The sequence below is a fragment of the Amia ocellicauda genome, chromosome 11, assembly GCF_036373705.1.
Source record: "Amia ocellicauda isolate fAmiCal2 chromosome 11, fAmiCal2.hap1, whole genome shotgun sequence".
NCBI classification, from domain to species: Eukaryota; Metazoa; Chordata; class Actinopteri; order Amiiformes; family Amiidae; genus Amia; species Amia ocellicauda.
In genome coordinates, this window is record NC_089860.1 from 31,922,743 (window position 1) to 31,945,108 (window position 22,366).

The 22,366-nt window shown below is 40.9% G+C and overlaps 1 protein-coding gene across 2 annotated transcripts; it reads left to right on the top strand.

Annotated features, from left to right (window-relative positions):
* Positions 1-831: 831 nt before the first annotated feature.
* Positions 832-21,940, top strand: LOC136763445 (parkin coregulated gene protein). Of its 2 annotated transcripts, none has more exons than XM_066717475.1 (5): positions 832-929; positions 5,131-5,265; positions 7,782-7,953; positions 13,024-13,173; positions 15,829-21,940. In XM_066717475.1, exons 1-5 carry the CDS (start codon positions 915-917, stop codon positions 15,987-15,989), a joined length of 633 nt encoding a protein of 210 aa, XP_066573572.1. In that variant the 5' UTR covers positions 832-914; the 3' UTR covers positions 15,990-21,940. The 2 variants fall into 2 exon arrangements, with proteins under 2 accessions (XP_066573572.1, XP_066573571.1); XM_066717474.1 differs by having other exon boundaries at positions 847-944.
* Positions 21,941-22,366: the final 426 nt, after the last annotated feature.

Below are 22,366 nucleotides of genomic sequence, written 5' to 3' on the forward strand. Positions count from 1 at the left end.
GACACAAATGGAAATTGGGCTTCAAGGCACTCAGGACAGAGAACAGGAGACACTTCTTCACACAGCGATGTGGTTGAAGCTGAAAGTTTTGGAACATTTAAAAATAGACTGGATAGGATCCTTGGATCACTTAGTTATTAATGGACACCAAACGGTGTTTACATTTTGTCAATTTAGAAGTTGTATATCAATTAAAAAAAAATGTTTGGAAATGTCATTTTAATTGCATTAACATTTGTATCTGCTATTTCTAAAAATGACCTATATCTCATGTGCCAAATCATTTTCCTCTGTCTTCAAAGTACATTACATTACATTAACATTATTCCACACACTGGTTCTTGTGGAGTGTATGAATGTGAATAATAAGTGGTCTATAATCTCTATATCAGTGTTGCAAATGTGCATGCATTACATTATATAATATGCCTGTGCTTTAAAATTCCTTAGTTGGATAAATGCCGTTTACGATTTTAAAGTGAATTTCTTTGGCCTTGGGAAATACAGGGAAGGGAAATGTATTTAACCTTCTCACTACAGATCTAGTGAAGCTGGATTAATGGAATTCCTGTTGGACTGTAAAGGGTATAGATATGTAGTGATAAAGTCACGAATCACCCTGTTGTTACATCTCAAATCTAAGAAATCCAAAACACCTGTCTTTAAAGAAAGTAACTGTAGGGATATATGCATTCGCACGTTCAAACAGACGCGTGTGACGTCAGACCAACAGCAGCGGTGACGTCCAGTGAGCGTCGTCTCCTAGAAACATAACACACGTCATCATAGATGCTCTATAAAAGCGCCGACGCCTCTCAGTTTAATTGCAATTAGTGATAGCTGCATGGGAACCGTCGCAGCGTGACAGAGACGGGAGGCGACTGTAGGCTGAGGGCTTCACGGTGAAAGCAACTATGAAGAACGCTGTGGTAAGCAGGCGTGTGGTATGTTCCCAGTGTATATTATTATATTGGTATATATGGATATTCCTTAAGTTTGGTGTAAACGGCAATTACTGTTAGCTGGCACAGGAAGTATTACATCATTTATTTATAAACCATTTAAACTGAGCTCTGGCCGTGCATGTGTCGGTCACTACATGAGTCCGAAAACAAACCCTTCACGACACAGTCCTGTAACTAAAAAACAGTCAAGTCCCTGTTCTGTACTATTTATTTGATTATGTATGTATTCTTGTATATGTATGTATGTATGTATGTTTGAATTTACTTAGTACTTATTTAGTTTAATTGTTTGTGTTTATTTCTCCATATGTATGTATTTATGTATGTATGCATACTTAAGTACGTACTTACTTAGTTTTATTATTAATGTGTGGTTTACTTGGTTCCTACATTTATACGAATAGTCAGTAAAATTGCATTAGTTCTGGGGATATATTTCCCCGCCGTTGAAATCTTTATGACCTTCATTTGTATTGCACTTGTTACACTGACAAAATTAGTGCTTCCGATAAGCAGTAGCCTTTAACATTTAGTTTTATGGCTTTAAAGAAACAAGCAAAATACCACTTGAATTAAATATATTGTATTCTTTCACAAATGTTGATTATGGCAGAATATATATAACGCATAGTCTTCTCACCGTTTTTCAAAATGCTATATAACAAAAATACATGTATTACTATTATTAATACTATCATCAGAAAAAGTTTCCCGTTTAATATATGAACAAAGAATGTGATCCTTTTTTAATTCTTTCAAGAGATACAGGTAATGCACAGAGGTTATACCTTAAATTAAAATGCTGTTTAGTTTTGTAGAGAGACATTACACAATTACACTCTGCTACAGTGATCCTGTTAAATAACCTGCACTAGCAGAAATCCTTTCAAATCCATTCTTCACCGTGGACCCACTTGCTCCAGCTATCCGTCTCTATTCCTGTAGTCTGCACTAGCTCTTTTGTAACAGGAATGCTGTACATGTCGAGCCAAACACGGATCTCGGTTAATTGATTAATATTTTATGAATATTTGACCTCTATACTGCGGATCTCAAGAGCAAAAATGGTACTTGACTTTGATGAACGTGCATAGCAGGCTGATTAGCTTCACTGTTCACACTGATTTGCTTACATGGTCAAGGCTAGTCAGGTTATCGGGGCTTCTCAAGGCTTGTTGTACAACTTGTATTTATACACGTATATTCCTACATTGCACTGTTCCTGATAGTATGTGCCTGATGCAGAAAGTGCACTAGTGGTTATATAGGTAAGTTTGAAGTCACACTCAATGGGTTTGTTTCATAAAGGCTGTAAATGGTAATCTATTAAATGTGCTATTCAGATTGTTGTTAAATAATTCAATAGGTTTTTCAATAAAGATAAACAAGGCTCTAACTTAAAAACAAATATATATTGATTGTAAGAGTGGGCTATTTGAATGACAGCAGTCAGTCACAGGTAATAAAGAAATGTGATTGTAAATTTGAACTTAGATGCCTTATGTATTCATAAGGCGTCTAAGTTCAAATTTACAATCATGTTTCTTATAATGGTAAAATGTATATCATAACTTGATATAGTTTTACTTGAAAAATGTGTGTGGCCCACCAACTGTTTTTCAAGACCTATTGTGGCCCATTAGCCAAAAGGTTTGCCCACCCCAGGTCTATTATGTTGAAAGAACATCAGTTGTGCAATGAATATATTACCTGGTATGCTCCTGTATGTATGTATGTATGTATGTATGTATGCATGTATTTATTTATTTATTTATTTTTATTACTATTTTGCAGTTCTTTTGGGGAAACTGATGTCAAAAACAATGTAAACATGATGTGAGGGGCATCAGCTTTTTGGAATAGCACAATAACAATACAACAAACATACTTCATGACAGGTTTTAATGAAGAGCCTAGATGTTCATGTCTCAAGGACAAAATGCCTTTGCCAACATGCGACACATGGTAACGGTATAAATGTTTCTCTATAGCTGTATCTTTTGACAATGCCAAGTTGACTTATTTTAATTTTCCTGCCAGAAACAAGATCTTTCGAATTCCAGATGTTACAATATGAACAGTTTGCCATCAGCCACAAAGATTAATAATTTCAATCATACTGGAAGCTCCACATAAATTGGAAACCCTCAATTTAGAGTAATCAAGTTAAATCATATAAAGAAACAACCTTTTTTTATCAAGTTTAATCAAGTGCCGGTTAAAAATATTTGGGAAAAGCGGTGCTTGCTTTACAGACTTCTTTTTTTGCAACACTGCTAATAGGATCTCAATAGCACATAGAGAATTATTACTTTTAATCGAAGAAGCATTTGTGTGGAAGTGGATTTGCTTATCCATACACATATAACACAGATTTGAGTAATGCATAGTTTAATAATAGTTAATTGCTCGTGCCTCAAGACTGAGACTGCTGCCATGGTGTGAAATGTTTTCACTACTATTGAGTACAGAAATGAGCATTAATACAGCTCAAAACTTCATCCTTTTTTGTCATTGTAGATTGATCTGCATGGTTTCTTGTTTTCCCTTCAGAAATATGAAAAACCTTATGACCTGGTTTGCAGTTACGCTACTGCTCATATGCATTGTGTGTATTGTATTTTGCTGTAAGAATACATATCTGACCTCCTTAAATAAAACTAGATTTTCTGGTCTAGTGCAGCATCTTAGACAAATGAGAAGTGTTTCCACTTTTCAACACAGTTGCAAACTACTTGGTCATGACTGCAGTGTAATAGGGGATTTAAATGTAATTACTTTAATGCAGGTCCGTGATTAAATTAAATAGAAATGTGATACATATTTAAAATGGAAAATAGGAGCACTGCTTGACACTAAGACTCATGGAGGTTTGGGAAAAGCTACCAGGTGATGTTGTAGTTGATTCCTTGGGATCCTTCACAAAATGGCTTTATGAGACCAAATGAGCAATACGATCTGAATGGCCTCATGAAGGCTCATTTCCAATATTTCAGTGGAATGTGGTTTTAACCACTGCTAGGGGAAATAATCATGCATAAACTCAAACCGTGTGCATTATAAACACTCAAACAATGTACAGTTCTTCATAGATTCCTTGAGTAATTCCAAATCCCAAAAATGTAGCTCCTGGTTCAATGAGTTACCCACTCAAACTATAATGTATATATATTTTTAATTGTATATTATTCAATTGTATATCCATTTCATTATTTATTTGCCATTGATTTTAAGTGATTCAAGAAGTGAAGCAATAAAAAGTGACATGCTGCAGTCACTGCACAGGTTGAGTGTAATTCTGTGTCATGCTGTCCAAGTTTTTGCCAGTTTTTGCTTCATACTTAAATAGAGATATTTGTGTGCTTTTACACAAAAGAGACCCCTGTTGTCTCCCACTTCAAGAGTGATCCATTTCTGGAGATACAGAAGGAATGCCATGTTTGCATTGTATTAAACTCTAGTAACATTTCAAATGGTAAAGGTGAAGGCAGCTGATTTGCGACTGTTGTGTGTTCTCTTCATTGACTGTGTTAGAAGCACTTAGCAAACGGCTAAATAAAAATAAAAATAAAATGCAGGCTTCACCAGAGCTGACAGCGAATTGACAGCCCCTTACCAAACATCCACCAAAGGTGTTCAGAGCTGCTCTAGTGTCTGCAGAGACCTGTCTCACAGTCGGTTTGATGGATCACCTGCATGGTGAAAGAAGCGGTGCCACACTGAACTTACCATCTGAATTGATGAGCCACTGATTCTCCCTCCTGTCAGAGATGCATGTCAGCACATGGATGTGCTATACTAATAAGGTTAGATGAGCACTTTTTAGAAGGGGGAAAAAGCACTCTGACGGACATCTCTTGGCTGCCTTAATTAGCTGGTCTCCTTGGCCCCAGAATGACCTCCATACAGTGGGGTCAGGGTTCAGTTCAGGGTCCAAAAAAAAGAAAGGCAAAGATGACAGCTAATCTGCGAACTTGCTGTGAGTTACAAATCCTCCTGCACCCAAAACCACAGGCTTGTTGAGGTTGGCAGAGTTTGCAGACTAACTGGATCTGATCTTATTGTTGTATTCTCCTTATTGCACCATTTTTCTACAAAGCACAGTACATTTTCTCCTCCGCTAGTTTTGCTGGTCTGAATCGTTGTCGTTCTGCCCTGGCTGTAGGTCGTGGGGCCTCCTGCGGCCGGAGCGTTCCGTGAGCGACTGGCGAAGCCCACAGCCTTCCGCAAATTCTGCGAGCGCGGGGACTTTCCAATTTACCTCGATCAGGATGTGAAGGGAAACAAGATAACCTGGAAGGTATGGTGAAGATATTCCTTTATTCTCCATGCCTAGGAAGAACGAGGAAGTAGTTTTCTGTTTTTATTTGTTTCTTGGCCAGATTGGCACGTCTTTTCAGATGTGTGTTGACATTTTTTCTTTTCTTTTCTTTTTTGTACCTACACAGTCCCTTCTTTAAGTAAATGGTAAAAATGAATGCTAAATGATCAAATGAAAAGTGAATACATATGAAAGTAGTCTGTTAAATTGTTGATGCAACTTAAAAATTAAAAAAGGCATTTAAAAATAATGGCCAGTACAGTTCTTGAATTAATCTCTGGTGCTGGTGATGTTGCACCAATGAGCACTTCCAACATGTTCATGAACATCAAAGGCAGGAGAGCAGTACCACACAAAGTAAATTGTGGAAAGCTATAAGGAGAGCAAGAAGCAAAATGCACATTGTATGTTTTTGTGTCTTGCTATATACAATGTTGACATTGTTCCCTCGTTAGGAGGACTGACTTCTGCCTTTGCAGTGGCTCCCAAAAGTATTCATCCCCCTTGGACATTTCATATCACATATCATTGTGTTACAATATGAAATCAGAATGGATTTAATCAGACATTTTTGCCACTGATCAACACAGAAAATGTCCGTAATGTCAAAATGGAAAATATAATCCTCAAATTGTTCTAAATTAATTACAAATACAAAACAGAGAATAATCATCCCCTTTGCTATGACACATCTGATTGAGCTGTGGTGAAACCAATTGTCTTTAGAAGTCACGTAATTAGTTGAATGGAGTCCACCTCTGTGCAGTTAAGGTGTCATGTGATTTCAGGTTAAATACACCTGTCTCTGGCAAGTCCCACAGTTGGTTAGTACAATTCCTAACAAAAACTACACCATGAAAACGAAGGAACACTCAATGAAAATCCGGAATAAGGGTCTTCAAAAGCATATAACGTATCCAAGACATTGAATATCTCATGGAGTACAGTAAAGTCTATTAAGCAATTGAGAGAATATGGCACAACTGTGAATCTGCCTAGATCAGGCCATCCTCAAAAGCTAAGTATCCAGGCGAGTAGGGCACTAGTCAGGGAGGTCACAAAGAGGCCTAAGGCAACTCTAAAGGAGATAGTCTTCCACGGCTGAGCTGCAACAATAGCTTTCGTGCTTCACGAAAGTGGCCTTTATTGGAGAAATAAAGCTTGCATCAAATCTCAGCTAGAGTTTGCCAGAAGGCATGTGGGAGACTCTGAGACCAAGTGGAGGAAGATTATTTGGTCTGATGAGACCAAAATAGAGCCTTTTGGCCTCAACACTAAGAGCTATGTGAAGCATAGTGGTGACGGCATCATGCTTTGGGAATGCTTCTTTGTGTCAGGGCCTGGAAACCTTGTAAAGATGAAGGGCAATATGGATGCAGCAAAGTAAAGAGAAAACCTGCTGTAGTCTGCAAGAGACCTGGGACTTGGGAGAAGATTAATCTTCCAGCAGGACAATGACCCCAAACATACAGCCAAAGCCACACTGGAGTGGTTTAAAAACAAAAAGGTCAATGTCCTGGAGTGGCCCAGTCAAAGCCCGGACCTCAATACAATTGAAAATATGAGGAAAGAGTTGAAAATTGAAGGTCCCCATCAAACTTGATGGAGCTTGAGCAATTTTGCAAAGAAGAATGGGCAAAAATTGCTGTGTCCAGATGTGCTAAGCTGGTAGAGACTTCTCCACATAGACTCATGGCTGTAATTGCTGCCAAAGGTGCCTTTTCCAAATATTGACTGAAGGGGTGATTACTTATACATTCCAATTATTTTCTGTTTTGTATTTGTAATTAATTTAGAACAATTTGCAGTTTATATTTTTCACTTTGACATTATGGACATTTTCTATGTTAATCAATGGCAAAAACTCCCGATTAAACCCATTCTTATTTCATGTTGTAACACAATGACATGTGGAAAAGACCAAGGGAGGTGAATAGTTTTGAGAGCCACTGTACCTCCAGTCTTGAGGTTGATTTCCAGTGTGGGACAGGATAGCTGTGCGAATTGAAATCATACAAAAACCTCTTCAAAGTTGTAGCATACCTCTAGATCTTGAGCCTTTCAAAGCTTACTCAATTATTGTGGAAATTGTTCATTTTCTTCTAGTCTCACAAGCATGCCATAGTGATACAGCAGATTGTGTCGATATGGTCTCTGTCGGGTTACACTGACTGTCTGACTCAATCTCTCTAGAACGCAACTAATTCTTGACATGTACTGTAGGATGCTTATGCATTCATACCAGTTCAATACAGGTGTGTGCATGCATGTGTATTTGTGAGTGTGAGAAGAATGAAACAAACTTTAGCAACATGTTACAGTCCAACCAAAAACACAATGTGCTTTCAGGAAGAGTTTGAAAACCCAGATGGCAATATAGGCTTCCTTGTGATATTCTAGATCCAGGTGGGCAAGAGAGCCCCTAGAATGCACTAACCTTTTATCTTGTGTGCATGTGCATGTGTGTGTGTGTGTGTGTGTGTGTTGCTGTCCAGATGGAGATCGAGAAGCTGGACTACAACCACTACCTGCCACTGTTCTTCGATGGGCTGTGTGAGACTGTGCACCCCTACGAGTTCTTCTCACGGCAGGGCGTGCACGACTTGCTGGAGCATGGCTGCACCAAGATCCTGCCTGTAATCCCCCAGCTGATCATCCCCATCAAGAGTGAGTAACACTAGAGCATAACGCGCACAAACACCTGTTCTTCCTGTTTTTTGTTCTATGCATTTCTGGGTTTCTCTGCTGTTTATCAATGTTTTAACAAGCCTGTCCAAAATAATTATGAATAATAATAATAGTTATATAAACTATATAAAGTGTTATTATTACTGTCTTCAGTCACTTCAGTCACAGATTGATTTGAGGTGTTGGTTTAAAATATCTGAACCAGTACAGGGTTTTCACTTGAATTTGGGTTTATAGCAGAAATGTACAATCTGGGATTTAAACTATTCAACAATGTTTAGTTAGACGTTTGGGTTGGTTACCACCACTCCAGACAATCACCAGGCACATTTTCCAGGCTTGTTGTGTTGCTATGATTTTGGCATTGACCTTCACTACCTGACCTTCTGGGCCTCACACCCCACTTCTACTTCCTTCCAGGGTCTTTAACACACACTAGTTCTGGGACAGCCCTAGTCTTAGTTTCAAAGTGCAATCAGGTGGAATGCCGCTACGCCATTATCTGAGCAGTTTTTCTCACCTGTCAAGCCTGTGGTCATATATATATAAAAAAAAAAAAAAAAGTTTCTTGGCACCCCCCAGTCACAGCCTGCGTGCTGACAGACGGCCCGAACAGCAGGGGGACAACATGGAGCCGGGAGAGGGGTCATTCCACTGAAGTATGGGCTGAGGGTATAAATAGAGGACATGGGAGTGGAAAGGTTTCTAATTCTGTAGCCACGGGGCAAACTGCGCAGAGAGACTCGACTGCTTCACATCGGTACAACTAATACTTATATATATATATATATATAAATATATATAATGTGTGTGTGTATACAGTTGGGTCCATAAATATTTGGACAGTGACACAATTGTCATCATTTTGGCTCTGTACACCACCACAATGGATTTGAAAGGAAACAATCAAGATGTACCTAAAGTGTAGACTTTCGACTTTAATTTGAGGGTAGTTACATCCAAAATGAGTGAATGGTGTAGGAATTACACCCATTTGTATATGTGGTCCCCCGAATTTTAGGGGCTCTAAAGAAATTGGATAAACTTACATAATCATGAATTAAATTGTGAGTTTAAATACTTGGTTGCAAATCCTTTGCAGTCAATGACTGCCTGAAGTCTGGAACCCATAGACATCACCAGATGCTGGGTTTCTTCCTTGGTGATGCTCTGCCAGGCCTGCACTGCAGCTGTCTTTAGTTCCTGCTTGTTCTTTGGGCGTTTTGCCTTCAGCAAGTGAAATGCATGCTCAATTGGATTCAGGTCAGGTGATTGACTTGGCCATTGCAGAACATTCCACTTCTTCACTTTAAAAAAGGCTTGGGTTGCTTTCGCAGTGTGCTTCAGGTCATTGTCCATCTGCACTGTGAAGCGCCGTCCAAAGTATTTGGCGAATCTGAGCAGACAATATAGTCCTAAACACTTCAGAATTCATCCTGCTGCTTTTGTCAGCAGTCACATCATCAATAAATACAAGGGAACCAGTTCCCTTGGCAGCCATACATGCCCATGCCATAACATGCTTCACAGATGAGGTGGTATGCTTTGGATCATGAGCAGTTCCTTCCCTTCTCCAAACTCTTCTCTTCCCATCATTCTGGTACAAGTTGATCTTTGTCTTATCTGTCCATAGGATGTTGTTCCAGAACTGTACAGGGTTCTTTAGATGTTTTTTGACAAACTCGATTCTGGTCTTTCTGTTTCCTGTTTACATCTTGTGGTAAACCCTCTGTATTTACTCTGGTGAAGTCTTCTCTTGATTGCTGACATTGACACAGATACGCCTACCTCCTGGAGGATGTTCTTGATCTGGCCAACTGTGGTGAAGTTCTTCTGTCATCCACCACAGTTGTTTTCCGTGGTCTTCCAGGCCTTTTGGTGTTCCTGAGCTCACCGGTGCGTTCTTTCTTTTTAAGAATGTAACAAATAGTTGATTTGGCCACACCTAATATTATTGCTATCTCTCGGATTGGTTTGTTTTGATTTGGCAAAACTGAAGGCAAAACGCCCCAAGAATAAGCTTGTTTCCTTTCAAATCCATTGTATTAGGCAGCAAGCAAATTTTGTCCTCAAAGTTGATGTGTTAGAAGCAGGAAAAATGGGCAAGCGTAAGGATCTGAGCGACTTTGACAAGGGCCAAATTGTGATGGCTAGACGACTGGGTCCGAGCATCTCCAAAACTGCAGCTCTTGTGGGGTGTTCCCAGTCTGCAGTGGTCAGTACCTATCAAAAGTGGTCCAAAGAAGGAAAAGCGGTGAACCAGCGACAGGTTCTTGGGCGGCCAAGGCTCATTGATGCACGTGGGGAGTGAAGGCTGGCCCATGTGGTCCGATCCAACAGACGAGCTACTGTAGCTCAAATTGCTGAAAAAGCGAATGCTGGTTTTGATAGAAAGGTGTCAGAACACACAGTGCATCGCAGTTTGTTGCGTATGGGGCTGCGTAGCCGCAGACCAGTCAGGGTGCCCATGCTGACCCCTGTCCACTGCCGAAAGCGCTTACAATGGGCACGTGAGCATCAGAACTGGACCACAGAGCAATGGAAGAAGGTTACCTGGTCTGATGAATCACGAGTTCAAGGTGTTGACTTGGCCTCCAAATTCCTCAGATCTCAATCCAGTCGAGTATCTGTGGGATGTGCTGGACAAACAAGTCCGATCCATGGAGGCCCCACCTCGCAACTTACAGGACTTAAAGGATCTGCTGCTAAGGTCTTGGTGTCAGATACCACAGCACACCTTCAAAGGTCTAGTGGAGTCCATGCCTGACGGGTCAGGGCTGTTTTGGCGGCAAAAGGGGGACCTACACAATATTAGGCAGGTGGTCATAATGTTAAGTGTATAATATATATACATTTATATACTGCTCTGTGACTCAATGGCTTCCTTAATCAAGAGGGAGAGACAGTGTCTTTGGGGCTTTATGGGATCCTCATTATTAAAAGACATTTCTGACCATGCTAAAACTACCAAGGCATGTCTTTGTGTTGCAGATTAATTACTTCCAAATGCAGGAGACAAAATAAACATAAAAAGACTCTGTAATCTTTAAATGCAAAAGTTTTTTGGAATACGAATATAGTCGTAATCACACTTCTGCAATTATCAAGCAGATGAATGATCCGTGTTCATAACATTTTTAACTCAAGAAAACAGGTTATGTGCATAATAATCATGATTTTGTATTTATATAACTAGACAGCAGGGGACCATGCATTTACACTTTTTAAATCTTGTAATATCTCCTTACTCTAGGTTATTACTTTGAAAAGAGAAACTGCTATTGCCCTTCCAGACACAACACAATCCAATCACCAAAAACAACCTAATTCAAATAAAAATGCTTTGTACTCAGTAATGTTTCAGCAGCTGCAGAACAAGTAAGATAAATACATTTTTAAAAGTAAATCATATTCACATTCATCATAATGAAATAATATACAAAACAGAAAACAGGGTTGGGATTTACTCTAAGAAACACATGCTGTGCTTTTTGTATTGTTTTTTGAAATCTGTAATTATCCTTGTGAGGAGATCTGGCGTTGCTGTCATAGTTTTTTTTGTTTTTTTTTGTTTTTTTCGTTGGTTCTACAATTTGTCTGGTGTGGAAAAAAGAAAAGGATATGTCCTCTCTCCGAGCTACATAGCACTTGGAAAAGAGAGGTTGTATTGAGTCTTAGTGATAAACAGATGTTCTCAGTCACCTGAGAGCCCCCCCACCCAGTTTTGCACAAGTGTCAGATCTCTCTGAAAGAATCCCATCACAGCCCCCTCAGGAGGCTGTCTGCAGGAGGCTTGGTTAGAGGCTCACTGTGTTGCCTATTTGGCCTGGGGCTCACAGTACCTTAAGCATTGTCCTTTGTAATCAGAGCAGACGTCCCTATTTGAAAAATACAATCCGATTGACCAGCTCACTCCTATAGTTTCCCTCTCATTGATATCTTGTTCTGCAGCTGCTCTTTCCTCCAACGCCATATTAAGGAGGCCAGATCTCAAGCTCGCTGTACCAGGTCCAAATCATTCACATCCATGGAGATGGAGATCAGCCACCAATAGTGCTCCTATCTGCAACATCCCCTCACAACTGATATGAAGGGCTGTTTGTTTACTGCTCACTTCGTGAATACAGTTGAAATACCAGGGCTATTCAGAGTGGGTGAAAGTACAGAAGCATGCCCCTAAAAAGCCCAAACATACATGTCTGGTTTAAGTGTGGTCCTGCAGATATGTGCTGTATCTTGATTGCCAAAATTATGTGTGTTGATATATTTTTTACTTCTCCCTCAAAATCAATCTATCACATTATTTCATAAAGAAAAAATGTCAGGATTAAAGCTTCCAGGGAAAAAAAAAGACAGTTAATCCTTCTGTCTAACTGCTAGCACTTCAAAGAGCCGAAGTCAGGTGTTTAATATTCACTTCCTATATTGCTGATGCTGAGTCTGATGTTACTGTGTAAATCAGCACATACTTATAACTTGGCAGGAAGTTAAAGAATACATTTGAAGAATCTTGTGAATTGAGAGGGTTACCATAGTGTCATGGAAGCAAACATAAGAAATAAACCCGACAATCCAGCTAGAGTTTATTCACATGACAATACTGTGGTGAACCTTCCTGAAAAGGTGACTGGTGAGAATAGCTGAGTACCAAGAAAAAGAAGAGATGCATGTCCTACTTGTGTTCTTTCTGTAATTGGATATTTCCGTGCAAAAATAAAGAAAGACCAAACTGTACCTTTAGGACAAATTCAAATAAACTGAGAAAGAAAGAACACAAAAGGAAATAAACTAGTGAGGTGTCTATAATGCAAAGATATTTCATTCTGGATATGAGACTTGTAATCCTTCACCTTTTGCTTATGGTGTAGCTTGGCTGCTATATCTTCCACTGCTTCTTTCCCTGCTGTGACTGTTTTCTGCTTCTTTTGAAGTATTTCTCTTTTTACATCTCCTTGTGTGATTATATCACATTGGTGTCAGGAAATTAAAACAAATGAACCCAGGGGAAGTGGTGATCTATCAATACACTAAGCGGGCCCTCTCTTGCAGATGCTCTGAACACTCGAAACAGGCAGGTGATCTGCACCACGCTGAAGGTCCTGCAGCACCTGGTGGTCTCTGGAGACATGGTGGGAGAGGCCCTGGTGCCCTACTACAGACAGATCCTGCCCATCCTCAACATCTTCAAGAATGCTAACAGTAAGTGGCGCCGTTCGCTCTTCACCTAGAGTGGTAGTGTCTGCCTTTAGCAGCCTCACCGTGTTTCAGGCCTAGTTGTGATTGGCATCTTTCTCTTTGCTGTTGGTTCTTCTTATGCTTGTTGTGTGTGTGTGAGATCATGGGAAGCAGAATGCATCTCAGTGCCGTCTCTGTGGAGGTCAGGATAATGAGTCAGGATACCTCTCAGTCAAACCAGCTGTTGAGGTTAGACATGTAATCATAGTTTCCCAGTTAATTATGGTATCGATGTCAAGCACAACAAAGTTGTGTTTTGAAATGTCCATGGGCATGAGGGTACAAACACAGCAGAGAGTGTCACCTCTCTCTCCTTTTTCCGAAGTAGGGCTGCACAACAATTATGCGATTATTCAGTGTCCTCTTCTAGTCACATTCCCTGGTCACTTCTCCCAGTGTTGATTGAGCAATACAGGCTCTCACAGCCGTTTTTCAATCTGTGTCAATCGGCACAGTTTAATTCGATAGTTCTCATTAAACGCCTTTGAGATGGTCGAATAATCCCGCAGTACTGGATTCAAGAGACCTCTGAACTGAGAGAGTTACTGATGACACCTCTAATGTCTGAAAATCCACCTCACTACAGGCAATGATTATAATCATGGTAAGCCGTAAGTGGCATTTGTAAATTGTGCTGCTTCTGTATTTTTCACATTAACCCAAGAACAGGAAACTGATAGCCACTCCTAGATGGGCAGGAATCAGCTACCTGTTGTACTGGAAATAAATCAGGGGTGGGATTAAAAAGAGGCTTTACAAGGCAGTCGCTCTATTTTCTCTTCTTTTTCTTCCTTAAGTTTAATCAATATCCAGTTTTAATCTCTTGCCTTTTAATTCTATTACATTATCTGTTGTAGGGAAAGAGTGGGGCTGGCATATTAATCTTTTCCTTCATGTAAATCAGACCGTAAATTAGCTGTCAAGCCAATTCCACAACCATTTAAATGTGGCATTTTTGTAAACGCACACTTAGCTGGGCTTTGTTATTGATAAGACTTTTCAGGTTAATTAAAGGCCCTTTTAGCAGATGCTTTAATCCAAAATGAACAACACACCAGGGTGCATTCACTTCTTTTGGTGCCCCTTCAAGACCCACAGCCCTCGTACAAAGCCCGGGCCATGGTCATCACAGCTGCGTAAAAAAATATCCTGTCACTCACTGTATTGACCGGTAAAAACAGATGTTGTTACATGGCTGTGGGGCAGACGATTGAGGCTGATCGATTTATTAATAAACAGATTAATTGTCCAAAGCTAGTCTGCTTAAATGAGTTGCGTTTTATCACCATATGAGAAGCTCACGTTCTGATTTATCTCTTTAAGTGCAGGTAAAACCACTTATTCTTGTTATTAAATATGATTCCCTACCTCTATCAGGGAGTGTATGCATTCGTATGTGAGTGGGAAACTAGGAGCATGTTCATTTTTTTCCACTCTGTATTGTTACCAGACTACGCCATAGCATAGTGAAATGCATATGAGCAGTCCCAGACCCGTGTCTGAGCACAGTGTTTCAAATAGAGGAGCCATACATTGCTTTGCTATAAGTGACATCCAGATCTCTTTGCGGATGATGATTTGTCTGCGCCATGGAGTTATTTTTCCTATTTGTTATGACAGCCCATTGTGTATGCTGCTAAGTCTTGGCTGTGCACGCTTGTTTTATGGGTTTAGGTTCCTTAAGGCTGTTTAGTCAACTGTGGGCCACACAAATTAATAATTAACAACATTAATAATGCGCAGAGGATGAAGCTTTGATGTCTTTGCTGTTGGTCACTAATTTTGCTATGGGATGGTACTGTAGCTGCCTTTCTCTTTTAAAACACTGGCCATGCATCCTGCCCTACATAGGGGAATTCAATTTAGCAACCCCTAGCACTGACATTAATCTGAACTGATATTGGTGCTTCGAAATACGTAAATTACTCCATTGTTAACAAATTCAAAATCCCCCACTCCCTTATAAACACAAACATTGCGGAGGGCACAGGTTGGAATAACAGTGTCAAATGTCAACCAAATACACAAAGACAGAAATTATTTTGGAGAAGCAAAATTTATTTCCACAAGGAATCAATGTTGGAGAGTTAGGCTCAAAAAGAGCAAATGTTTGAAACTTGCAAACCTGTCCTTGATGGTGGCGTTTATTATTTTCTGATGCTGCTTCCTTCAACTCGTAAAACTCCCACTGTGTCTTATAATTGTTAGTGGGCAGGTCTGTCAAACTTTTGATTTAATCCCAGTGTTAGTCTACCATGTTTTGAACATAATGGGAATCACATTTCTAGGACTTTGATCAGCTTTGAAATACCGTAGACTCTTATCGATTATTTTTTTCAAACTGATGTTTTTCCATGTCACGCATATGATGTATTGTCAGTGTTCGAAAATATTCAGTAAGGCAGTTAAGTAATGGCTCAATCTGTGTGCCTGACATGTCTTTTCCACCCCATACCGTTTGGCTGAAATAATGCAAATTTTCATTAAACCTAAGAACTGTGTCTGCGTCATTCATAATATTATTGCTCTGCGTAGAGGTTAGAAGTATTTTTTTCTGCACAGTTTCACTGTTCATTTCTTCCCGATCTCACAGATGTCGTTTTGTTTTCTTGTTTGCAGTCAACATTGGAGATGGGGTTGACTTCAGCCAGCAGAAGAGGGAGAATGTTGGGGATCTGATCCAGGAGACCCTGGAGATCTTTGAGTGCAATGGAGGGGAGAGGGCCTTCATCAGCATCAAGTACATGGTTCCCACATACCAATCCCGTAAGGGATTCTAAGGGGGCATTCAGCTACACATCCTTCTATGCGCTTCCAGTACTGTCATGAGCTGTAGAGCTGGGGAAGAGAGGGAAGTAGAGGCCCCAAGTGCAGAGCGTGGAAGAGGTGGTCAGAAACAGACTGAGGCTAATGAAGGCAAGGCAGAAGGCATAGTCAAAGTCACAGCCAATGGTTCAGTAGACCAGACAAACCGTCTGTGTGTCGAAGGGAAATCCAAAAGTTGAGATCAGAAGAAGTCAGAGGTTGTGGAAACGAGATTACCAAGGGAACTGCTCAGAAATGCAGCTGTGAGGCAAATGACTTCACACTGAATGTGAGCCGGGGGGGTGTATACAGAGACACTGTATACCGAGACGCACACCCTGTATACTGAGACACTGTATGCCGAGACACTGTATATTGAGGCGGTCCCCCTGTATACCGAGACACTGTATATTGAGACGCTCACCCTGTACACCGAGACACTGTATATTGAGACGGTCCCCCTGTATACCGAGACACTGTATATTGAGATGCTCACGCTGTATACTGAGACACTGTATATTGAGACGCTCACCCTGTATACCGAGACACTATATTGAGACGCTCACCCTGTATAACGAGACACTGTATATTGAGACGCTCACCCTGTATACTGAGACACTGTATATTGAGATGGTCCCCCTGTATACTGAGACACTGTATATTGAGATGGTCCCCCTGTATAATGAGACACTGTATATTGAGATGGTCCCCCTGTATAATGAGACACTGTATATTGAGACGCTCACCCTGTACACCGAGACACTGTATATTCAGACGGTCCCCCTGTATACCGAGACACTGTATATTGAGACGCTCACCCTGTACACCAAGACACTGTATATTGAGACGGTCCCCCTGTATACCGAGACACTGTATATTGAGACGCTCACCCTGTACACCGAGACACTGTATATTGAGACGCTCATGCTGTATACCGAGACACTGTATATTGAGACGCTCACCCTGTATAATGAGACACTGTATATTGAGACGCTCACGCTGTATACTGAGACACTGTATATTGAGACGGTCCCCCTATATACCGAGACACTGTATATTGAGAAGCTCACCCTGTATACTGAGACACTGTATATTGAGACGGTCCCCTGTATACCGAGACACTGTATATTGAGACGGTCCCCCTGTATAATGAGACACTGTATATTGAGACGGTCCCCCTGTGTAATGAGACACTGTATATTGAGACGGTCCCCCTATATACCGAGACACTGTATATTGAGACGGTCCCCCTGTATACCGAGACACTGTATATTGAGAAGCTCACCCTGTATACTGAGACACTGTATATTGAGACGGTCCCCCTGTATACCGAGACACTATATTGAGACGCTTTCCCTGTATTCCAAGACGCGCACCCTGTATACCGAGACACTGTATATTGAGATGCTCACCCTGTACACCGAGACACTGTATATTGAGACGGTCCCCCTGTATACCGAGACACTGTATATTGAGACGGTCCCCATGTATACTGAGACACTGTATATTGAGATGGTCCCCCTGTATAAGGAGACACTGTATATTGAGAAGCTCACCCTGTATACCGAGACACTGTATATTGAGAAGCTCACCCTGTATACTGAGACACTGTATGCCGAGACACTGTATATTGAGGCGGTCCCCCTGTATACCGAGACACTGTATATTGAGACGCTCACCCTGTACACCGAGACACTGTATATTGAGACGGTCCCCCTGTATACCGAGACACTGTATATTGAGATGCTCACGCTGTATACTGAGACACTGTATATTGAGACGCTCACCCTGTATACCGAGACACTATATTGAGACGCTCACCCTGTATAACGAGACACTGTATATTGAGACGCTCACCCTGTATACTGAGACACTGTATATTGAGATGGTCCCCCTGTATACTGAGACACTGTATATTGAGATGGTCCCCCTGTATAATGAGACACTGTATATTGAGATGGTCCCCCTGTATAATGAGACACTGTATATTGAGACGCTCACCCTGTACACCGAGACACTGTATATTCAGACGGTCCCCCTGTATACCGAGACACTGTATATTGAGACGCTCACCCTGTACACCGAGACACTGTATATTGAGACGGTCCCCCTGTATACCGAGACACTGTATATTGAGACGCTCACCCTGTACACCGAGACACTGTATATTGAGACGCTCATGCTGTATACCGAGACACTGTATATTGAGACGCTCACCCTGTATAATGAGACACTGTATATTGAGACGCTCACGCTGTATACTGAGACACTGTATATTGAGACGGTCCCCCTATATACCGAGACACTGTATATTGAGAAGCTCACCCTGTATACTGAGACACTGTATATTGAGACGGTCCCCTGTATACCGAGACACTGTATATTGAGACGGTCCCCCTGTATAATGAGACACTGTATATTGAGACGGTCCCCCTGTGTAATGAGACACTGTATATTGAGACGGTCCCCCTATATACCGAGACACTGTATATTGAGACGGTCCCCCTGTATACCGAGACACTGTATATTGAGAAGCTCACCCTGTATACTGAGACACTGTATATTGAGACGGTCCCCCTGTATACCGAGACACTATATTGAGACGCTTTCCCTGTATTCCAAGACGCGCACCCTGTATACCGAGACACTGTATATTGAGATGCTCACCCTGTACACCGAGACACTGTATATTGAGACGGTCCCCCTGTATACCGAGACACTGTATATTGAGACGGTCCCCATGTATACTGAGACACTGTATATTGAGATGGTCCCCCTGTATAAGGAGACACTGTATATTGAGAAGCTCACCCTGTATACCGAGACACTGTATATTGAGAAGCTCACCCTGTATACCGAGACACTGTATATTGAGAAGCTCACGCTGTATACTGAGACACTGTATATTGAGACGGTCCCCCTGTATACTGAGACACTGTATATTGAGACGGTCCCCCTGTATACCGAGACACTATATTGAGACGCTCACCCTGTATAATGAGACACTGTATATTGAGACGGTCCCCCTGTATACCGAGACACTGTATATTGAGACGGTCCCCATGTATACCGAGACACTGTATATTGAGACGCTCACCCTGTATACCGAGACTCTGTATATTGAGACGCTCACCCTGTATTCCAAGACGCGCACCCTGTATACTGAGACACTGTATATTGAGATGCTCACCCTGTACACCGAGACACTGTATATTGAGACGGTCCCCCTGTATACCGAGACACTGTATATTGAGACGGTCCCCATGTATACCGAGACACTGTATATTGAGACGGTCCCCATGTATACCGAGACACTGTATATTGAGACGCTCACCCTGTATACCGAGACTCTGTATATTGAGACGCTCACCCTGTATAATGAGAGACTGTATATTGAGATGGTCCCCCTGTATAAGGAGACACTGTATATTGAATCGGTCCCCCTGTATAATGAGACACTGTATATTGAGACGGTCCCCCTGTATAATGAGACACTGTATATTGAGACGGTCCCCCTGTATAATGAGACACTGTATATTGAGACGGTCCCCCTGTATACCGAGACACCTGTATATTGAGACGGTCCCCCTGTATACCGAGACACTGTATATTGAGAAGCTCACCCTGTATACTGAGACACTGTATATTGAGACGGTCCCCCTGTATACCGAGACACTATATTGAGATGCTCACCCTGTATAATGAGACACCGTATATTGAGATGGTCCCCCTGTATAATGAGACACTATATATTGAGACCCTTACCCTGTATTCTGATGCACTGTATATTGAGACGGTCCCCCTGTATACCGAGACACTGTATATTGAGAAGCTCACCCTGTATACTGAGACACTGTATATTGAGACGGTCCCCATGTATACCGAGACACTGTATATTGAGACGGTCCCCATGTATACCGAGACACTGTATATTGAGACGGTCCCCATGTATACCGAGACACTGTATATTGAGACGCTCACCCTGTATACCGAGACTCTGTATATTGAGACGCTCACCCTGTATTCCAAGACGCGCACCCTGTATACTGAGACACTGTATATTGAGATGCTCACCCTGTACACCGAGACACTGTATATTGAGACGGTCCCCCTGTATACCGAGACACTGTATATTGAGACGGTCCCCATGTATACCGAGACACTGTATATTGAGACGGTCCCCATGTATACCGAGACACTGTATATTGAGACGCTCACCCTGTATACCGAGACTCTGTATATTGAGACGCTCACCCTGTATAATGAGAGACTGTATATTGAGATGGTCCCCCTGTATAAGGAGACACTGTATATTGAGACGGTCCCCCTGTATAATGAGACACTGTATATTGAGACGGTCCCCCTGTATACCGAGACACCTGTATATTGAGACGGTCCCCCTGTATACCGAGACACTGTATATTGAGAAGCTCACCCTGTATACTGAGACACTGTATATTGAGACGGTCCCCCTGTATACCGAGACACTATATTGAGATGCTCACCCTGTATAATGAGACACCGTATATTGAGATGGTCCCCCTGTATAATGAGACACTATATATTGAGACCCTTACCCTGTATTCTGATGCACTGTATATTGAGACGGTCCCCCTGTATACCGAGACACTGTATATTGAGAAGCTCACCCTGTATACTGAGACACTGTATACCGAGACGCGCACCCTGTATACCGAGACGCACAATATATACTATATACTAATATAACCGGTAGATACTTCCGTATACAGTGTGTGTGTCTCAGTATACAGTGTATACATCTCTGTATATTAGTGTATCTGTCTCCGTATACAGTGTATGCATTTCAGTATATTATGAGGTGCTGTTAGTGTCATACATAATATACACTAAAGCGCTCACAAAATGAACAATATCTGTAATCATTTTTTATTTTGTCGAGGAAATGAAATGCTAGTTTTACATTTTGTGCATGAAATGTATTTTTCCTTTCGTTATTTCGTGGACATAATGCGTACTCGGGTGTTCGTTCCATCCATAGCAGCCAAAGTACATTTTACTTTTCGTCCACAAAAATTGTGTGCACACAAGAGTTGATTTGTTACATTATTGGCTAATTTGTTGAAAGTTATTGCACATAATGTGTATTTTGTCCCACCAAACGCATATTCCTGCACACGATGTGTATTTTGTCCCACTAAATGCATATTCCTGCACATGATGTGTATTTTGTCCCACTAAATGCATATTCCTGCACATGATGTGTATTTTGTCCCACCAAATGCAGATTCATGAACATGATGTGTATTTTGTCCCACCAAATGCAGATTCATGAACATGATGTGTATTTTGTCCCACCAAATGCATATTCATGAACATGATGTGTATTTTGTCCCACCAAATGCAGATTCATGAACATGATGTGTATTGTGTCCCATGAAATCCATATTCCTGCACATGATGTGTATTTTGTCCCACTTAATGACCATTTCGTGCTGAGCAATTTTGTGGACAAAAAGTAAAATGTGCTTTGAAATTAACATCTGAATATGAATTATGTCCACTAAATGATTCAAAGAGAAAAATATTTTGTGCACAAAATGTCAGTTACATTTAATTTCGTGGACAAAATGAAAACCCTCTTTCATCTTTTCATCCATGAAATTAATTAATGAATTACAGATATTGTTCATTTTGTGGCAATATATATTTCATGCACAACATTGGCACATGTGTGACACAAACATCGCCATATAACATAGTATATAGTGTATGCGTCTCCATGTACCTGATCCTGTAATTGCTAGTGTGAAAAATTCTTCCATTTAAAGCAAGTTCAAATAAATTGTATTTGAACAATTAGATGTGTTTCTGAAGTTGAATCAAATTGATGTCACATTGTCATTTTGTCCAAGCTGCAAATAATAAATACCTCCTTTGCACCATATTTCCCCTCTTTTGTGTGCATCTGTAGCAGAGACCCCGCCGATTCACTAAACCCAGCACCCAGCATTATACAGTGCATCCGGAAAGTATTCACACCACTTCACTTTTTCCACATTTTGTTATGTTACAGCCTTATTCCAAAATTGATTTAAATTCATTATTTTCCTCAAAATTCTACAAACAATACCCCATAATGACAATGTGAAAGAAGTTTGTTTGAAATTTTTGCAAATGTATTAAAAATAAAAAACAAAACAAGCACATGTACATAAGCATTCACAGCCTTTGCTCAATACTTTGTTGAAGCACCTTTGGCACCATTTACAGCCTCAAGTCTTTTTGAGTTTGATGCTACAAGCTTGGCACACCTATTTTTGGGCAGTTTCTCCCATTCTTCTTTGCAGGACCTCTCAAGCTCCATCAGGTT